We start from the raw sequence: 15152 nt of genomic DNA on the forward strand, positions 1-15152 counted from the left end.
CGGTATTATCCTCAGAGAAAAGGCTTAGAGAAGATTGTAGAAAAGGGCTTATTTTTTAAATACTTTTTCGATACAACGATGTTGACAATATAATAATCTTTCGTTTCTTGATGAAAATATTGTGATCGATCAATGTGATCGATGATCAGGGAATCAAATACAAATACACGAGTAGCCTGCATCCAACGAATTTGACATGATATGCTGCTACTGATCGTTTTTTCTCGTAAATACCAAAGCGATTTAAAAAAAATTCTCAAATTTAATATATTTTATAGTTGGTTGATAAAAAAAATTCACAGATATTTGTTTGTATCTGTTGTGTTTTTAACAAAAACATAACATGTTTCAAGAGTAGAGAAAAAACTTTTCGTAAAGAATACGTATGTATATTATGATTATAAAATTTCAAGCATATCTCTTTTAAAGAACATTCTTCGATCTTTTAATTGTTAAGATAATTAAAAATATTTATATTGCGTTGCATAAACTATTTTTATATTAGATATATAAAACTGAATGATTTTATATTAGATATATAAAACTGAAACATTGGGTTGCTTTTTATAATAAACGATATTACGATAGGTAAATGTGAGACTTCAAGCATAGATACACTAATCATAAGCTTGTATTGATTGTAAATAAATAAGATCTACATTTTTTTTATCTGTTATTGCACCCATAAAATTTCATGATTGTTCTTTCAGAAAAAAGGCATTTAAAAACTAATTTTATTCCATAAATGTTTTAATAATGGAAAATTATGTGTGGTATAACATTTTTAATCCTCCCTCTTGTTTTATATTAACTGACATATTACAAATGCCTCATCTCGAAAGTATTTCATACATAAAACAATAAAGAAAAATCTTTGGTCCACACACAAGACATAGAATTATTAGATCATGCATATTTTCCTATCATTAAAAAAATTTGCGCAATAAAATTGGTTTTTATTTTTGAGAAAAGAAACGAAATATCTCTCTTATACAATATCGGACCAATAACCAAATGGTATAAATGGTATAAATATTATTTGTTTACAACAATCATTAATGGTTTACGAGGTTTTTTATATCATTAATAGGAGACCATTAATACAATTTAAATCAATCGATTATTTATCGTCGATTGAAGAGAATTTTGAGTAAACACAAATTAGTTCCTAAGAAAGGAAGGATAAGAATGTACTATAAGATTGTCTGACATGTACACCAAGAGAGACTCATATTTGCCTATCATATTATCGCTATTCTGATCTTGAATATTTTGATTCGATTTTTTTAAACGGAAATTTAGTTGGGATGTTTATTTTTAATTATTATGGAAAAATCGGCTTGAAATTTAAAATTACTTTTAAGGGAATAATCAGCGAAATAAATCTGAAATACCCTGTGCGTGTCGAAGCATGACACTAGCGAATTTTTATGTTTCATTTCTTTAAACGAGCAATCAAGTGAAATTATCTGCGAGCGAGATAAACTCGATGAGTATACAAAGTATATATAATGGAAGAAATTATCGTAGACGTTATTGTTGGTGGAGAGAAACGAAACGAGGCGTAGAGAGCATGTATTGTCGCGATGAAGCGAGTAGAAGAAGCGCAAACTCGCTCTCGATCATGTGAGAAAAAGAGAAATAGAGAGAGAGAAGGAGAGAGAAAGAGAGAGAGAGGGAAGGAGAGAGAGAACGGATCGTGCTCGCGCGCGCGACGATCCCAGATGGAAGGACGAAGGGGCGGCGAAGAGGGTGGCTAGAGGGCCTGGAAGGGTGCCTAGGACGCGACGCGGTGGGGGTGAGTCAGGATTGGCTTTTCGCGAATGTGAAACTCACTAGTACGCTACCACCCACGCACGTAGTACGCACGTTCGCTCCACGTGTGCTCCGTGTAAAAGTTATCCCCGTTTCTCTCGCATCCAGCGTGCGATCAGTAACAACGAGAGAGTTTTTCTTCAGGAACAAGGATTCAACGCGTCCCGCGATGTAACTCGGAACAAACCACCTCTGCCGCAAGTATATCCAACTGGGAATATTCAATCACAGAGAGAAAGAGAGAGAGATAAGAGAGAGAGAGAGAATTGTCAGTTACTGAGGAAAGTTCGAAGATAAATAATGAAGAAAAATTACATGTCAATTGTCATATCATAACGAAATATTACATAAAGCGGAGATGGAGCGTGCGATTAGAGTTTACACTTGCGGATGTCATCACCGGGACGTATAAAGTGAGAACGAGAGATCTCTTTTCTTCTCTCTCTTATCGAAGAAAACACATTCACGAGGATAAACGAGAGCACAATTGGGCGAATGTCACGAGACACGATATGACATAAAAATTTTTGGCATTGTCTATTATCGAGAAAGGAAATGAGCCAATACGATCTTCTATCTCACATGTTTGTAGCGTGATTTCCCGTTGAAAATTCGATTCGCTGTCGGATAGTAACGATGAGTTTAAAGATCGGGACATCATATCCGTGATAGAGATATTCAAGATGATGATATTACATTACACGAAGCAGAGAACTTTTCACGTTTCCGACGATGGCGAAACTACAGATTTCCTAAGGCACGATAGATCTGAGTTTCCCTGAAGAAATCAAGAAGATCGAGGATTGTCGTTTTCGGCACAAAGTAAGTTTTAAAAGAATTTTAAAAGAATAGTTGAATTCAGAGAGTAGTTCCATTTAATTAAAATAAAATATCAGTTATTACATTTATTACTATTTATATAAGTTTTTTACATTTTTCTACATGTATAATAAAATTATATAAAATTTATATGTATAGAATTGTTATCATTTAATTAATTTTTAATCGATATTAGATAGTTTTTTCAATCCTTTTAACTAGAAATCCTTATTTTTATTTATTTCACTATTAATTATTTTAAATATTATATATGTAAATAATATTTTATATAATGTATTAATATATATTAATACAATTGTGTGTGTATAATTATTTTTTTTGCAATCCAGTAATCTTATAAATCCATTCAATATTAATTGTTCAATATTAATTGTTCAATATTAATTGTTTGGCCATTATTCATTTAGCCATTATTCATCGATTGCAATATTACATTATTATGGTAGAAATCAATCATTATTACAATAGAAATCATATGTAACGATAAAAGGACAAATAATAATAATAATGTAAGAATGTCCACAAATAAAATATCATGACAATTACATTCATAATTATAAAAGTACAATGATATTACAATCTGTGAGTGAGTTATCTAATAGGGATGGCTTCAATAGATAATTTGAATGCGATTGAAGATAAAGTTTCTGCTGTTTTATCTGCATAAAATATAAAGCTATTCTATTTCAATTTTTGCTCATGTATTCTCGTATACTTCTCGAGAAACTTGTCAAAATTTGATAGGAATGGAATCGATACAAAAATGTCGAAATAAAAAATTGTGTAAATTTTACATATTTTAGTTTTCGATATATAATTTTATTGACTCTTTTTCTTAAAAAGGGTAAATATTGGGACTTTTAAACAGTGAAAGAGAAAGACAGGTGGAAGGTATGTTAAACTCTTTCCAATTTTTTGATATTGGAAAGAGTGAAATTGAATAAAAAATTTTTTGATATTGGAAAGAGTGAAATTGAATAAAAAATTTGTTTTCTATATTTTAAGTAATTCGAAAAATTGATTTTGAAAACAGATAATAAAAGAAATATGTGTGTGAGATTCTATTAATATGTAGCTGTTAAATCATTCTTAATGTATAGGATTTCACATATTTCACATTCGCTAATTTTAAATTTGCATTGTAATATTCGTTCATCTGTTATCGATATCGAATATTGCATCATTACACTTGAATTCTTCTCTTATTGCGTTACTTTCTCATTAAGCAAAAATAATCGGCTTAATATTATGGCTCTCGAAATTATGGAAATTCAATTTACCACACTTTGGTGGTGTATATTGGGCGAAATGAAAATGTAAGGAGTGCGAAGTGAATATTATTTGCACCAGTTCTTCATCTTTTTCGCTTTGCTGACATGAATTCACTTTCAATTATGAGCTCAACGTCATAGCATAGAAAATTGCAATTGAAAGAGAGAAAATATGTGTCTCTTTATAACTCGAGAGAAAAGACGAATGAATAAAATAATTTATAATGCCTCATAAATTACCGTTAAATTCTACACTGTTAGTGGTTTAGTCGGTTCCAATTACAAATATTTTTGAACGATTTTTCTACCGTACGTATCGGTTGCAGGTGTGGATTCAGTTTTGCAAGTAACTTTGTAAATAACGTTCGTGGCTACCCTGATGCGCCGATGAAGCGAATGTTCTTCATTAAATGCAAAGACGTTAATTGAATATTCCATGAAACGGAATACCGCTGTCAGGAAAATAGATGAGAATGTATCACGCATTATTTTACGATTACAATCAAAATGTTACAGAAATGATCGATTTTAATATCAAATTGATGATCACGGACGTCACGATATGATTTACACGGACGCTTTGTATTCATACGAACGGTTATATTTATGTTATTTTGAAACATCAATATACACATCTGAGTATCATTAATTATTTATAATATATTATAATATATATGTAATATATATGTAATATATATGTAATATATATGTAATAGAGAATTATAATAGGATGAGAAATAATAACATTGACGAAGCGTTCCTTTTATAAATACGATTTCTAATTACTTTTTTAATCACATAACGCAAAATCATTTTATCTTTTAAAGGTTGCGATTACATTTGTTTTTGTTTCAAATCTAATTGCTTTCAATGTATTATACGTTACATAAAATTGTTACATATTACGTTACATATTACATTACATATATTGTTACATATAACGGCGTTATAATGTAATTTTGCTGGGTGACGCGACAGATTTTTGCCATCTTTTTTACACGTACTTTTCTTGCGATGAGTTAGGAAAAAGTGTCGATCGTCTAAGCTAAAGATAGGCAAGATTCGGGTGGAAGATCGAAGATTGAACGTCCGTGCGACAAAAGCCGCCGTTATAAAACTTCCCTTATAAACTACCGATGCCGTGATATTATATAGACTTTTCGATTTATGTTACATTATTACCTTTATACTATTTCTGATTTTTTTCTTTTATTATAAAATCATAGAAATGAGATATCTAGAGAATATATTATCATTTTTCAAATTTTATCCATGCTAATATATAAAACATTTCTTTTTAATTTTACAAAATTGAAATTCTATAAGATTCTATAAGATTAAAATTATTAGATAAAATTACTCTGTTGTTATGAGGCAGAAATAAAATAATTCATGAGACAATAATTGTACACGTCAATCTTCACTAAAATCAAGATAGATCAATCAAAGTTTACGATATTAAAAAGTTTCGTTATTTGAAGAGGATAATGCAACATATATAATCTCTATTCTTCTTTTAACAGAATAAGTTATATTCACAATTTTATCCAGTATGGCAGCCTCTTTTGTACGAACATTATGTATCTCCTACGAAGGAAATGCAATTACGCTTGCGACGTACCGAAGTTTCCGTTGAAAGGATGACACATTAGAATTCATTGATTTTTTCTCGCGTCATAAAGAAAATATCGATTGCAATGATGAAAGACTGTCTATAAGGGAATTTGAAATAATGACGCAAATATATGAAAGAATCGATATCATATTTCATTCTAAAGAAAATTGCTTTTCTCGACTTTCTTTTCTTTATTTTTACAACTGAAATAAATCGTAAAACTGCTTTTTTTGTTAAGAGATAATCTCGTGCAATGCTTAAATTTATTTTCTGAAAGTCCGCGAATTGCAAAATTCTCTCAATTTACTAGATTGTATAATTAACAATAAAATGCTTTTTTTTTCAGAAAACATTCTGTCCAATTTATAGAGCGCTTTTCAAGAATTTAATTTATTTTTCTACAAAATATTTACATCGATATTTTTGATGATTTTTAAAATATAAATAAAGGTTCTGCAACGAATGACTTTTTACGCATAATAATGAAAGCACAAAGCAGTAGGCAACTAACATTATTGGCCAATGATAAGTCGTCTTAAAAATATACAAACAATTAATAAAGTAATTTAGCTCGCGCAATAATAAAGTATTTATATTGCGCAATTATTTCTATAATAACGAATCGTGCAAATGGAATCGCGGTTACTTTAAAAACGCGATGAAGAAGCTACTCCAACGAGGCGCTAGTTCGAGTCGCTGTTTCGAGACTCCTTATCGTTTAGAGGAGATGAAAACGTAGAGTTTCTCGGCGATGGCATCTCTTTCGCGGCCAGGAACACGTAATCGAAGAACGTGGCTCTCCACTGCCGGAAAATCAATGTTATCTAGAGAGTATCCGGAAGAAGAAAGAGAAAGAGAGAATAGAAATTAAGTCGAGTGTTCGGTGCGATGATGTTACTCGAGAGCAATTTAATAAAGAGACTAAATTAATTCACGATCGCAGTGATTTCCACACGATTGTTTTCTTTTCTTTATCTGTTTATTCATTCATCTTTTTTCGGACGAATGACCAAACGTCAAAAGTTTTCCACCATGTGTAATTTAAACGAAATAGGTTGTCACGCGGACGCGCGTGTCCGATCCACCTACGTGTCAACTCGCGCATGACCGATGGTCATGTATTGTATAAACCCGCGCTATAAATACCAAAATAACAGATTGATTTATGATCGTGCGTATCTCTCTTTTTTTCGTGATTTACGGTATCTCGAAGCGCCGTCGAGGCTGCTTCTAGAATACAGAGAGAGAGAGAGAGAGTTTATACGTTCTCTCTATCTCTAAAATATACATTTTTCCTCTCTACTGATGAGGCTGTGACAGATAAATTAAAATTTCCAGTCGATAAAATATCGCGCACGCTAGATAATTCACGTCTACATGTCAAGACTAAATATATTTATATACTATAATATATTCTCGATTTATGTATTATAATTCTCGCTTATTTTTTTCTATCGTTTACGACGATTTATCATTGAAAAACGTGTCATATTCATCGCGATTATCTTGAACTTACGTATTAATGTAACGGAAATAACACAAGTCGATACTTTTCCGTCCTCAGTCTTCTTAAACAGTTGATCCGTTATTCTTTCCAATTCTTTTTCGCTATTATCTTATAAACGTATATATCATAAGACATTTAACTTTACTTCTAGAAATCGATCTTCCGAATTTATTATACGCGATATGCCATTATGGCATTTTATCCTCAAATATAGGTAAGGGATTTGAGGACTTTTTGTCCAGCATTATGTATCTCGCATGTATACACACAGCTAAAAAAGATTTTTTGTATGTAGAGCGAGAAAAGATATGGAAGTAGATCTGCGAAGGGCAGAAAGAGAAGAAGGAAAAAAAGGAAAAATAAACTGTAAAATGCGAAATGTTTTGCGGTAGAAGTCACGTTCGCGATACATGTTCGGCTTTCGACACGTACACGCACTTAATCGCGCGTACCTGTATCGGCGCACAACGATGGGCCGGCTGAATTTTGAATGCTAATACACGAGACCAGCAATATACCTATCTACCTAGCCACGAGATCGATAAAGGCGTGTTTTCGGCGAGAAATGGACAAGCGTATACACGGATACGTAGATAACTATCGGCCATTCCGAAATTCCCACCGCCGGAATAAATTCGCTACAGGACTTTGCTCTTCGGTAAATTTTCCGAGGTAAATTCGCGCAAACCTGAAGGACTGTCGTAGCAAAATTATACGCGGTATTCGAGGACCTTGGCCGTTCTAATAAATCGAAATAAAATGTGTAACACAATCGCGATTTTTCGCGGCAAAGAAAACAAGCAGTTGTTAGAGAAAGCTGGTGAGAAAGAGGAGAAGGGAGAGATCATCAGAATTGTAAATATTTATTTCTCTCTCGTGTCACCTCGCAAACGCGAATTGTGAAATAGCGTAGCGATTCAAGCGTATCGCGCGAGTTATTTGTTGCCGTTTCGAACTGCGTGATCCGTTTGCGAACGCTTACATCCGCTTACAAACGCTTCATCAAGAGTATCTCTAGCTATTGAAAACGGAGCATATTGAACAGAAGAGAGCAAATCTAAAGTATAAAATTGTCTCACGCACAATTTGGCGAAATATGAACAATGTTTCTCTACGAAATTTAGAGAAAGTTTTCTTTAACGCGGATATATTGAAGACGTTATTTTATGTTTCAAAATTTTTATCGTTTAATATCTTAATAACTGAAAGTTTCAAACTGAAGTTATACTGAAGTCCACTTTAATTTAAATAACGAACAAAGTTTTGTTACTTATTTGCGCCTCTAAGTTCATTCGGAGTGATTTCTTTCACTTTCAAGATCCTTTTGTTTCGAAAAAGGACGATATATATATTTAATCAAAATTTACTTCAAATTTTTTAAAGAAATAATAAAAAAGATGTGCGTATATTAATTTTTTCCTTTTGATTTAAAATGTATTTAAAATGTATTGTCCCTATTTAAAGAAAACTTAAATAATTTGACTTATTAAATTGCTTTAAAAACTTTTTTCAAGATTTTGACTCTTGGATTTTGCGCCTAAAGCTATATGATTAAATATAATTAATCAACGTTTTAAAAATATCACACGTTATTAAAACTATTATATCTTTAGCAACTTAATCTTCATAATGCACGAAAAAAGGAGAAAGTTACGATGACTTTGAAAGGGTTAAGAGCTCTCTACTCTCTCAATATATTTCAGAATATACCTATTATTAGACGACAAGATTCTCAATTTTATTTTTTTAATATTCGCTCTCTTCTGGCATTTATCGAACAAAAATAATTCCAAATAATTAATTTTATTTTATAATAAAATAATATTTTTACGATTTAGAAAGAATGAAATTTTTGAATTTAATTTATCTTTCAGAAGTTTGTTTATTTACATTTTATTAATATTATATATAAGTATTCTCCCATTTTTATAAGTGTATATCATTCTTTTATTCTTTTCCATTTTTTTCCTTTTTTAGAAGTCAATATCCAGCAGTTTATATGCTTTATGTGCAAAATGTCACAAGAGAGATTTTCGGTGCTCATAATCCTTTCTCGATTCTTCTGCAAATCGGAACAATGGCAGATTGTTCGATTTTACGCTGCAAGAATACTTGTCGAGGAGATTGCAAGCTCCGGTTATCGAATCGAGTGAATTAATTGATTGAGTTTGCGAAAGTAAACGAGAGGAGGAGAAAGCTTTGCGCAATATTATCAACGATATAAAGTGATTCAATCTACGGGATGATTAAGAAACAGTACTAAGACGGCTTCCGTTATACGACATGATTACATCAAATCCTGTTGTGGTCGTTTCGGGGCGGACCTTCTCCCTTGAATATTACATTCTATACATACAATGTATCACTCTTTTTGAAAATATTTAGGACTGCAATTTTTTACTTAATTTCTTGGATCAATTTGAAATCGCATTCGCGAAATGTTTATATATCTTTTGATTATTAATGTGATTGAGAGATTTTTCGTAAATCGAATTTTAAAAATGCAAATTAGTAACCAAAATCCTTAATTAATATCAAGTGAATTTTATTAGCACATTAATTAATTCGGGATTTTTCATGAGTTTTAAGAATGCAAATGAATAACAAAACTTTGATCTTTAATTAATATCAAGTTTTTGGAATGGATTAATTAATTCCATGCTTAAATACAAGGACATCTAACTTTAATTTTAAATATGACAGCCGTTAATTAGATTTTCGTTTAACATGTACGGAAAAAAATGTACCAAAAAATTTCTCGATAAAAAAAGTGACGGTAATTTTGCAACATCCTGTATTTATTCCATATAAGATAATAACTCGATTAAAATAATGAGCATTTCAGTTATTCTATCTTTATAATGCAAAAACGTGGGTGTTTCCGGTAGCGCTCGTATACGTAATTACGTCTATATATATGCAAAAGATGCTTATGCAATCTTTTACATTTACGTTGCTCGTGACGACGTTTTTATCGCCCATGTGTTCCTCTTTTTTTTGGACATGCTCCTGACATTGTGTAAGTGCACTGATAAAGGAACCAATTTTTGCAACCGATAATAATTTTATGTGGTAATTAATTTATATTATATATTATATATTATGTATTATTATATAATATATGTAATATTATGTAATATATGTATTATTATATAATATATGTAATATTATGTAATATATGTATTATTATATAATATATGTAATATATGTAATATTATATATATTCTATTGAACATATTAATGTATGTTGTTTTGATAAAATATGATACTTTTTCATGTTCTATGATTTTTATTCTTTTTTACATAAATAAAATAAAAATTACAGCGTATATATATTTCAGCTTTTAAAATATATTAAAAAATTAGCCAATTCCAGGACTATTTTTGTGCTAATATATGGAGATGTTTCTAAATTATCTTAAATATTGTATTATATATAAATATTATATGATAGGAATGCGTCGATATATCATGCTGTTCTACTTTCTCTTATTAATTTCCTGAAAATGTAAAAAATATATATAAATCGAGAGATATAACGTTATCGAGAGTACATTTGACGAATCGATATAGAGGAATTCTCTACAGTAGGTCACGCGAGGCATGGAAGAGAACGTTATAGAGAGGGTTGAACGGTGTGATACGTCATAGAGCGAGCGAGAAAGTGAGAAAGAGAGAGAGGGATTTCTAATTACAGCAACTGTCCTTTTAAGTGAGATTTACTGCGAATTCCGCGTATTAATTGGCTGCCACCAGTGCTGATTAAACGTATTGTTTGCCGATTTGCTATTGTCATGAAATTCGCACCCTATGACGTGACGAAGATAATAAAGTGCACGAGAATACATGTCATACGTTTTTTATATTTTGTATACGTGCATGTATATGTATGTATCAAAATCACTGAATGTTCTTTTCATAACAGATTCTCTGGTCAATTTGAAAATGATTTTTTGTTAACGAAAATCGAGACGAATTAAATTTCGAATAATTGCCAAAGAGGGACTTTTTACAAACTATATTTGTAGAATTAAAATTACATTCTTCAATTAATAATAGATATAGTTTACGTTAATGAAATTTTTATTTGGGGTTTAGAATCATAAAAATATATAATGGACTACATAATACATATTTATCACTCACAGAGCATTTGATTATTCACGTTGTAAGCAGATAGATGATAATTTCATTCGAGGTGCAGCCAATGTAAATACATTTAAACATTAAATACAGGCACAATTCGTCCTGCTCGTAGCGTGGAATTAAATTTGCGAGAACGATATATAGCGTTAACGATATCGCTTTACTTTCGAAGGCATGCGTTATCGGTTATTCGTTATTAAATGTAGAATTTATGTTTCTATTTATTATTCAATATTCCACGTGCCGTATTGATTGTGAATTATAGGATTCTATCGGGAAATTGAAACGCATTGTAACACAGTCGAAGTTTAATAAATTTTGTGATTAGGCTTTCGCGAATCATATTTATCTTATAAAGAAAAGAGATAAATAAAATGAGAATAGAGATCAATTTGAATATATCCACATGCAATGAGATAATATCTCAAGAAGAAACATTTGAGATTAAAGAATCTGTTGTCATACGTTTACTCTTTTATTTTTGCTGTTAATCTATGCCAATAAACAAATAAAGGATTATTCGTAGCTTTTGAAATTTCAGCGTTTAACATTTTAGCAACGAAAACTAAAGTGTGAAAGCGAATTCTGTAGCTAAATGGAATGACAAATATCATTCCATTATCAATCGCTTTTGACTTTTTAATTCGCAAAAACTCGCCTCATGTGCTATGATTATTTATTTAAAATTATTAATACTTATTAATAATCTTTCTACTAACAAGAATTGAAACTTTAATTCAAACTCTACAAAGAATGAAATACTCTGCGTCCATTTTTCTGTTTAATTCTGACATATTTCGTATTAAAAGTTAATGACATAGAAAACAAAGAGGAGAGATAGGGTGAATTGGAGAGAAGATGAATAGTACGATGAAACTGATTTTCTCGAGGCAACGCGTTCTCACGTGCAATATCCTTGACAGTTCGCACAAACGGTCGCTCAAGTAGCTGTATAATGAAAAGTGGCCGAGACGCCACCGAAGGAATTCCGACGATCCTTTTTCTCGTCGTTTACGCAGTCGTACGCCGATGGGGGAATTACTTCCCGGCTACAAAGTTAGCTTCATAAAAAGCTACATCGAGTGAAATGGTCCCCCCGTATGTGATCAGACTCCTTTTTTTCTTATGTTAGGCTTTTCTGGCGCCGCGACAAACATTCTAAATATTCGATCGCGAGAACACATTCCAGCAGAGTAAAACCGTAAAACTTTATTATTTCGATGAATCTTAGAATGCGTAACATACTTTAAATTTTACAATGGATTTTCATTGTAATTATAGCTACGAATAACTTTAATTTAAACAAATAGTTGCAAATAGTACATTTGATGTAATTATATTTCTCTTTTTAGAGAAATAAGTGCGAAATATCTTACAAAATAAAGATACAACACACTTATACAATACACAATATAATACATACATATACAGTTTAGTTCGGAAAATATATATATTATTTTGATTTATTTATAATATCAAAAAATAAAGTTACATTATATTTTTAATTATCATTAAAAATAAGCAGATTGCATTTTTTTTCATTAAGCAATATAATTTAAGAGAGTAGAAATTTAATGTGAATATAGAAATTGCTTTCCTATTAATATTTCCACTTTACATAGCTTAAATTATTTTCTCGGAGATTAAATATTGAATAAAGATTTTGAATTGTGCTTTTAATTAATAATGCTTTCAATAAATGGTGAAAATGATATAAACACAGTAATAAATATTGACTGTTCACACATACAATGTATAATTATATACATTTATTAAGATTCCTTTACACAATATTATGTGTGTGTGTGTGTGTGTGTGTGTGTGTGTGTGTGTGTGTGTGTGTGCATTTTTGAAAAATATTTTGTTCTATTTACATGAAAATATCTTTTCGCAAACAAATAACGATTTATTTGGACAAGAGAAATAAAGTAGAATACCACGCTGATTGTTAAATATTATTTTCAACAGCGTGTGCAGTAGCTAAAAATTCCGCTTAACTTTGTAAACAGTGATACAGATAGAAACTTTCGCGAAATTTGTGAGAGGAAAAAAATTTCGGGGCAAAAACTGATCGTGGTTGGTTGTGCATCGCGCATCTGTTGGCTGCAAAAACAAGCTCGGATTTACTTCCAAATGAGAAAATAAAAATTGCACAACACGATCGAACGCTTGAATGTGAAATGGAGATGTAACGGAGCGGTAGATTGATTGCGGACAGATCAAGATTCAGATTAGGACCCTCTCTTGGTCAGTCGACTAAATATGAGCGGCTTATGTACGTTAATATACAGACATGAAAGCAAATTGAATAGCGCTTTCATAAAGCAAAGGGATGGTAAAGCTGAAGCTGTCGCTTGCAAACCGACAATTTACGGCTAAAGGACCAATCTTCTCGCTCTCTCTCGCTCTCTTTCTCTCCATCTCTCTTGTCAAAGCATTTGTACGCGCGCGCGTATCATATTTATATTGATTTGAAATCGCACATCGATATGTCCATGCCGCATGATTTGATCTGCTCATCTTAATGATGATCATAAATTATGTATTTTGTCGTCGTGTATCAATATAGTAGCACATCGACGTTAGGCAAATTAAAAAAGACTTTAATTCATTATTTTCGGATTTAGTATTTTATTGAACTTGTTAGAAAGTAAGCGTATTCAGATGTTTCTCTTACATAGTGAAAGACATTATCTATTATATATATCCGTAGAATTGAAAGATATAGAGAATGCCTCTTTCTTTCGCTTTGTTTTATTTTTTCTTCATCATATCTTTTACAATAAAAATTATTCAAACCAAATAAATAGTAAAAAATAGTAACGGAGAGGAATGACGGTTGGTTTTATTAATATTCTTGTAAAATATTTTTAAATTATAACAAATTATGCCAATTAAGATAACTACGCTATTTGGAATTTTCTCTTGGGAAATTAACTTTAATAATTAATCGAGGTTTTTCTTGGATGAAATCTTTTTATAAATTATTCATACAATATTATGTTATAACATTAATCAATTTCTTTAATTAGCAGATACAATATATTATAAGTCCTTATTTGTTTTAATCCTTTTATTTCAAATTTTTCAAGTATATATATCACATAACATATATTTAATTTTGTTAAAAAAACATTTTTGTTTTGTATGTTACAGAAATCAATATGTCCACTACGGAATCGTGCGATGGTGATACAAGTCCGACACGTCGGCCAAGGTAAGAAAATCCCCATATATAGCTACATATATATATTAATTGCATATATTCCAAAAATATGCTATTTTCATCTTTATTTCATTAAAAAAAAAGAGTAAAGTATAGTTTAATCAGTCTTATACTGACGATTTAAAGTTTCGCTACATGCTACAATAATGAAAGAGAGAAAGATGATCATGAATTTTGTAGAAAGTACAATTCATCCGCAAATCATCTGTAATTAATTTAGTATAAACCCAACAGGGATATTTAATCAGACGACGAGCTTAATCAGATGACGACTCTCTTCTCTTCTCTCTCTCACTCTCTTTCGTTTTCTCTCTCTATTCCGCTTAAATAACAACTCGCTCTGAGCATTAATTATAATAATGCGATTGTGTCCGAGCTTAATACGCGTGGCGAATTATTATTATGAGCATGCGGTCGTTATATAGAATAATACTTTCACTGAAGAACACAAACTTTGTTGTTCCATGTGTATGTGTGTGTGTGAGGTGACAAATGTGTATATATATATATATATATATATATATATATATATATATATATATGGATAAACTTCCGAAAACCGATCACCTCCGATTTGAATGAAATTTTGTAAAAAGCTTCCTTTTAGCTTAAAATACAAGCCTGTAAAAGGAATTTTGGCGACTCCTACAAAAAAGTCATTTTTTTTAAAGAAAATGAAAAATATAATAATAAGGGAAATATATATAATAATAGATAAGATTAGAATATATA

General features: G+C 30.8%; 1 protein-coding gene across 1 annotated transcript in view; it reads left to right on the plus strand.

Annotated features, from left to right (window-relative positions):
- The first annotated feature begins 1857 nt into the window (after nucleotides 1-1857).
- The window catches only part of LOC145960356 (uncharacterized), a 43798-nt gene continuing 30503 nt past the window's right edge, over nucleotides 1858-15152 (plus strand). The window contains exons 1-2 of the mRNA XM_083079737.1: nucleotides 1858-2637; nucleotides 14351-14411. Coding sequence (XP_082935863.1) covers nucleotides 14359-14411 — 53 coding nt within the window. The 5' untranslated portion in view covers nucleotides 1858-2637; nucleotides 14351-14358. The remainder of the gene's footprint in view (nucleotides 2638-14350; nucleotides 14412-15152) is intronic.

Source organism: Camponotus vicinus, unplaced genomic scaffold (assembly GCF_025532165.1).
Source record: "Camponotus vicinus isolate PSW18456_S1 unplaced genomic scaffold, iyCamVici1.0 SCAF_10, whole genome shotgun sequence".
Classification (NCBI taxonomy): domain Eukaryota; kingdom Metazoa; phylum Arthropoda; class Insecta; order Hymenoptera; family Formicidae; genus Camponotus; species Camponotus vicinus.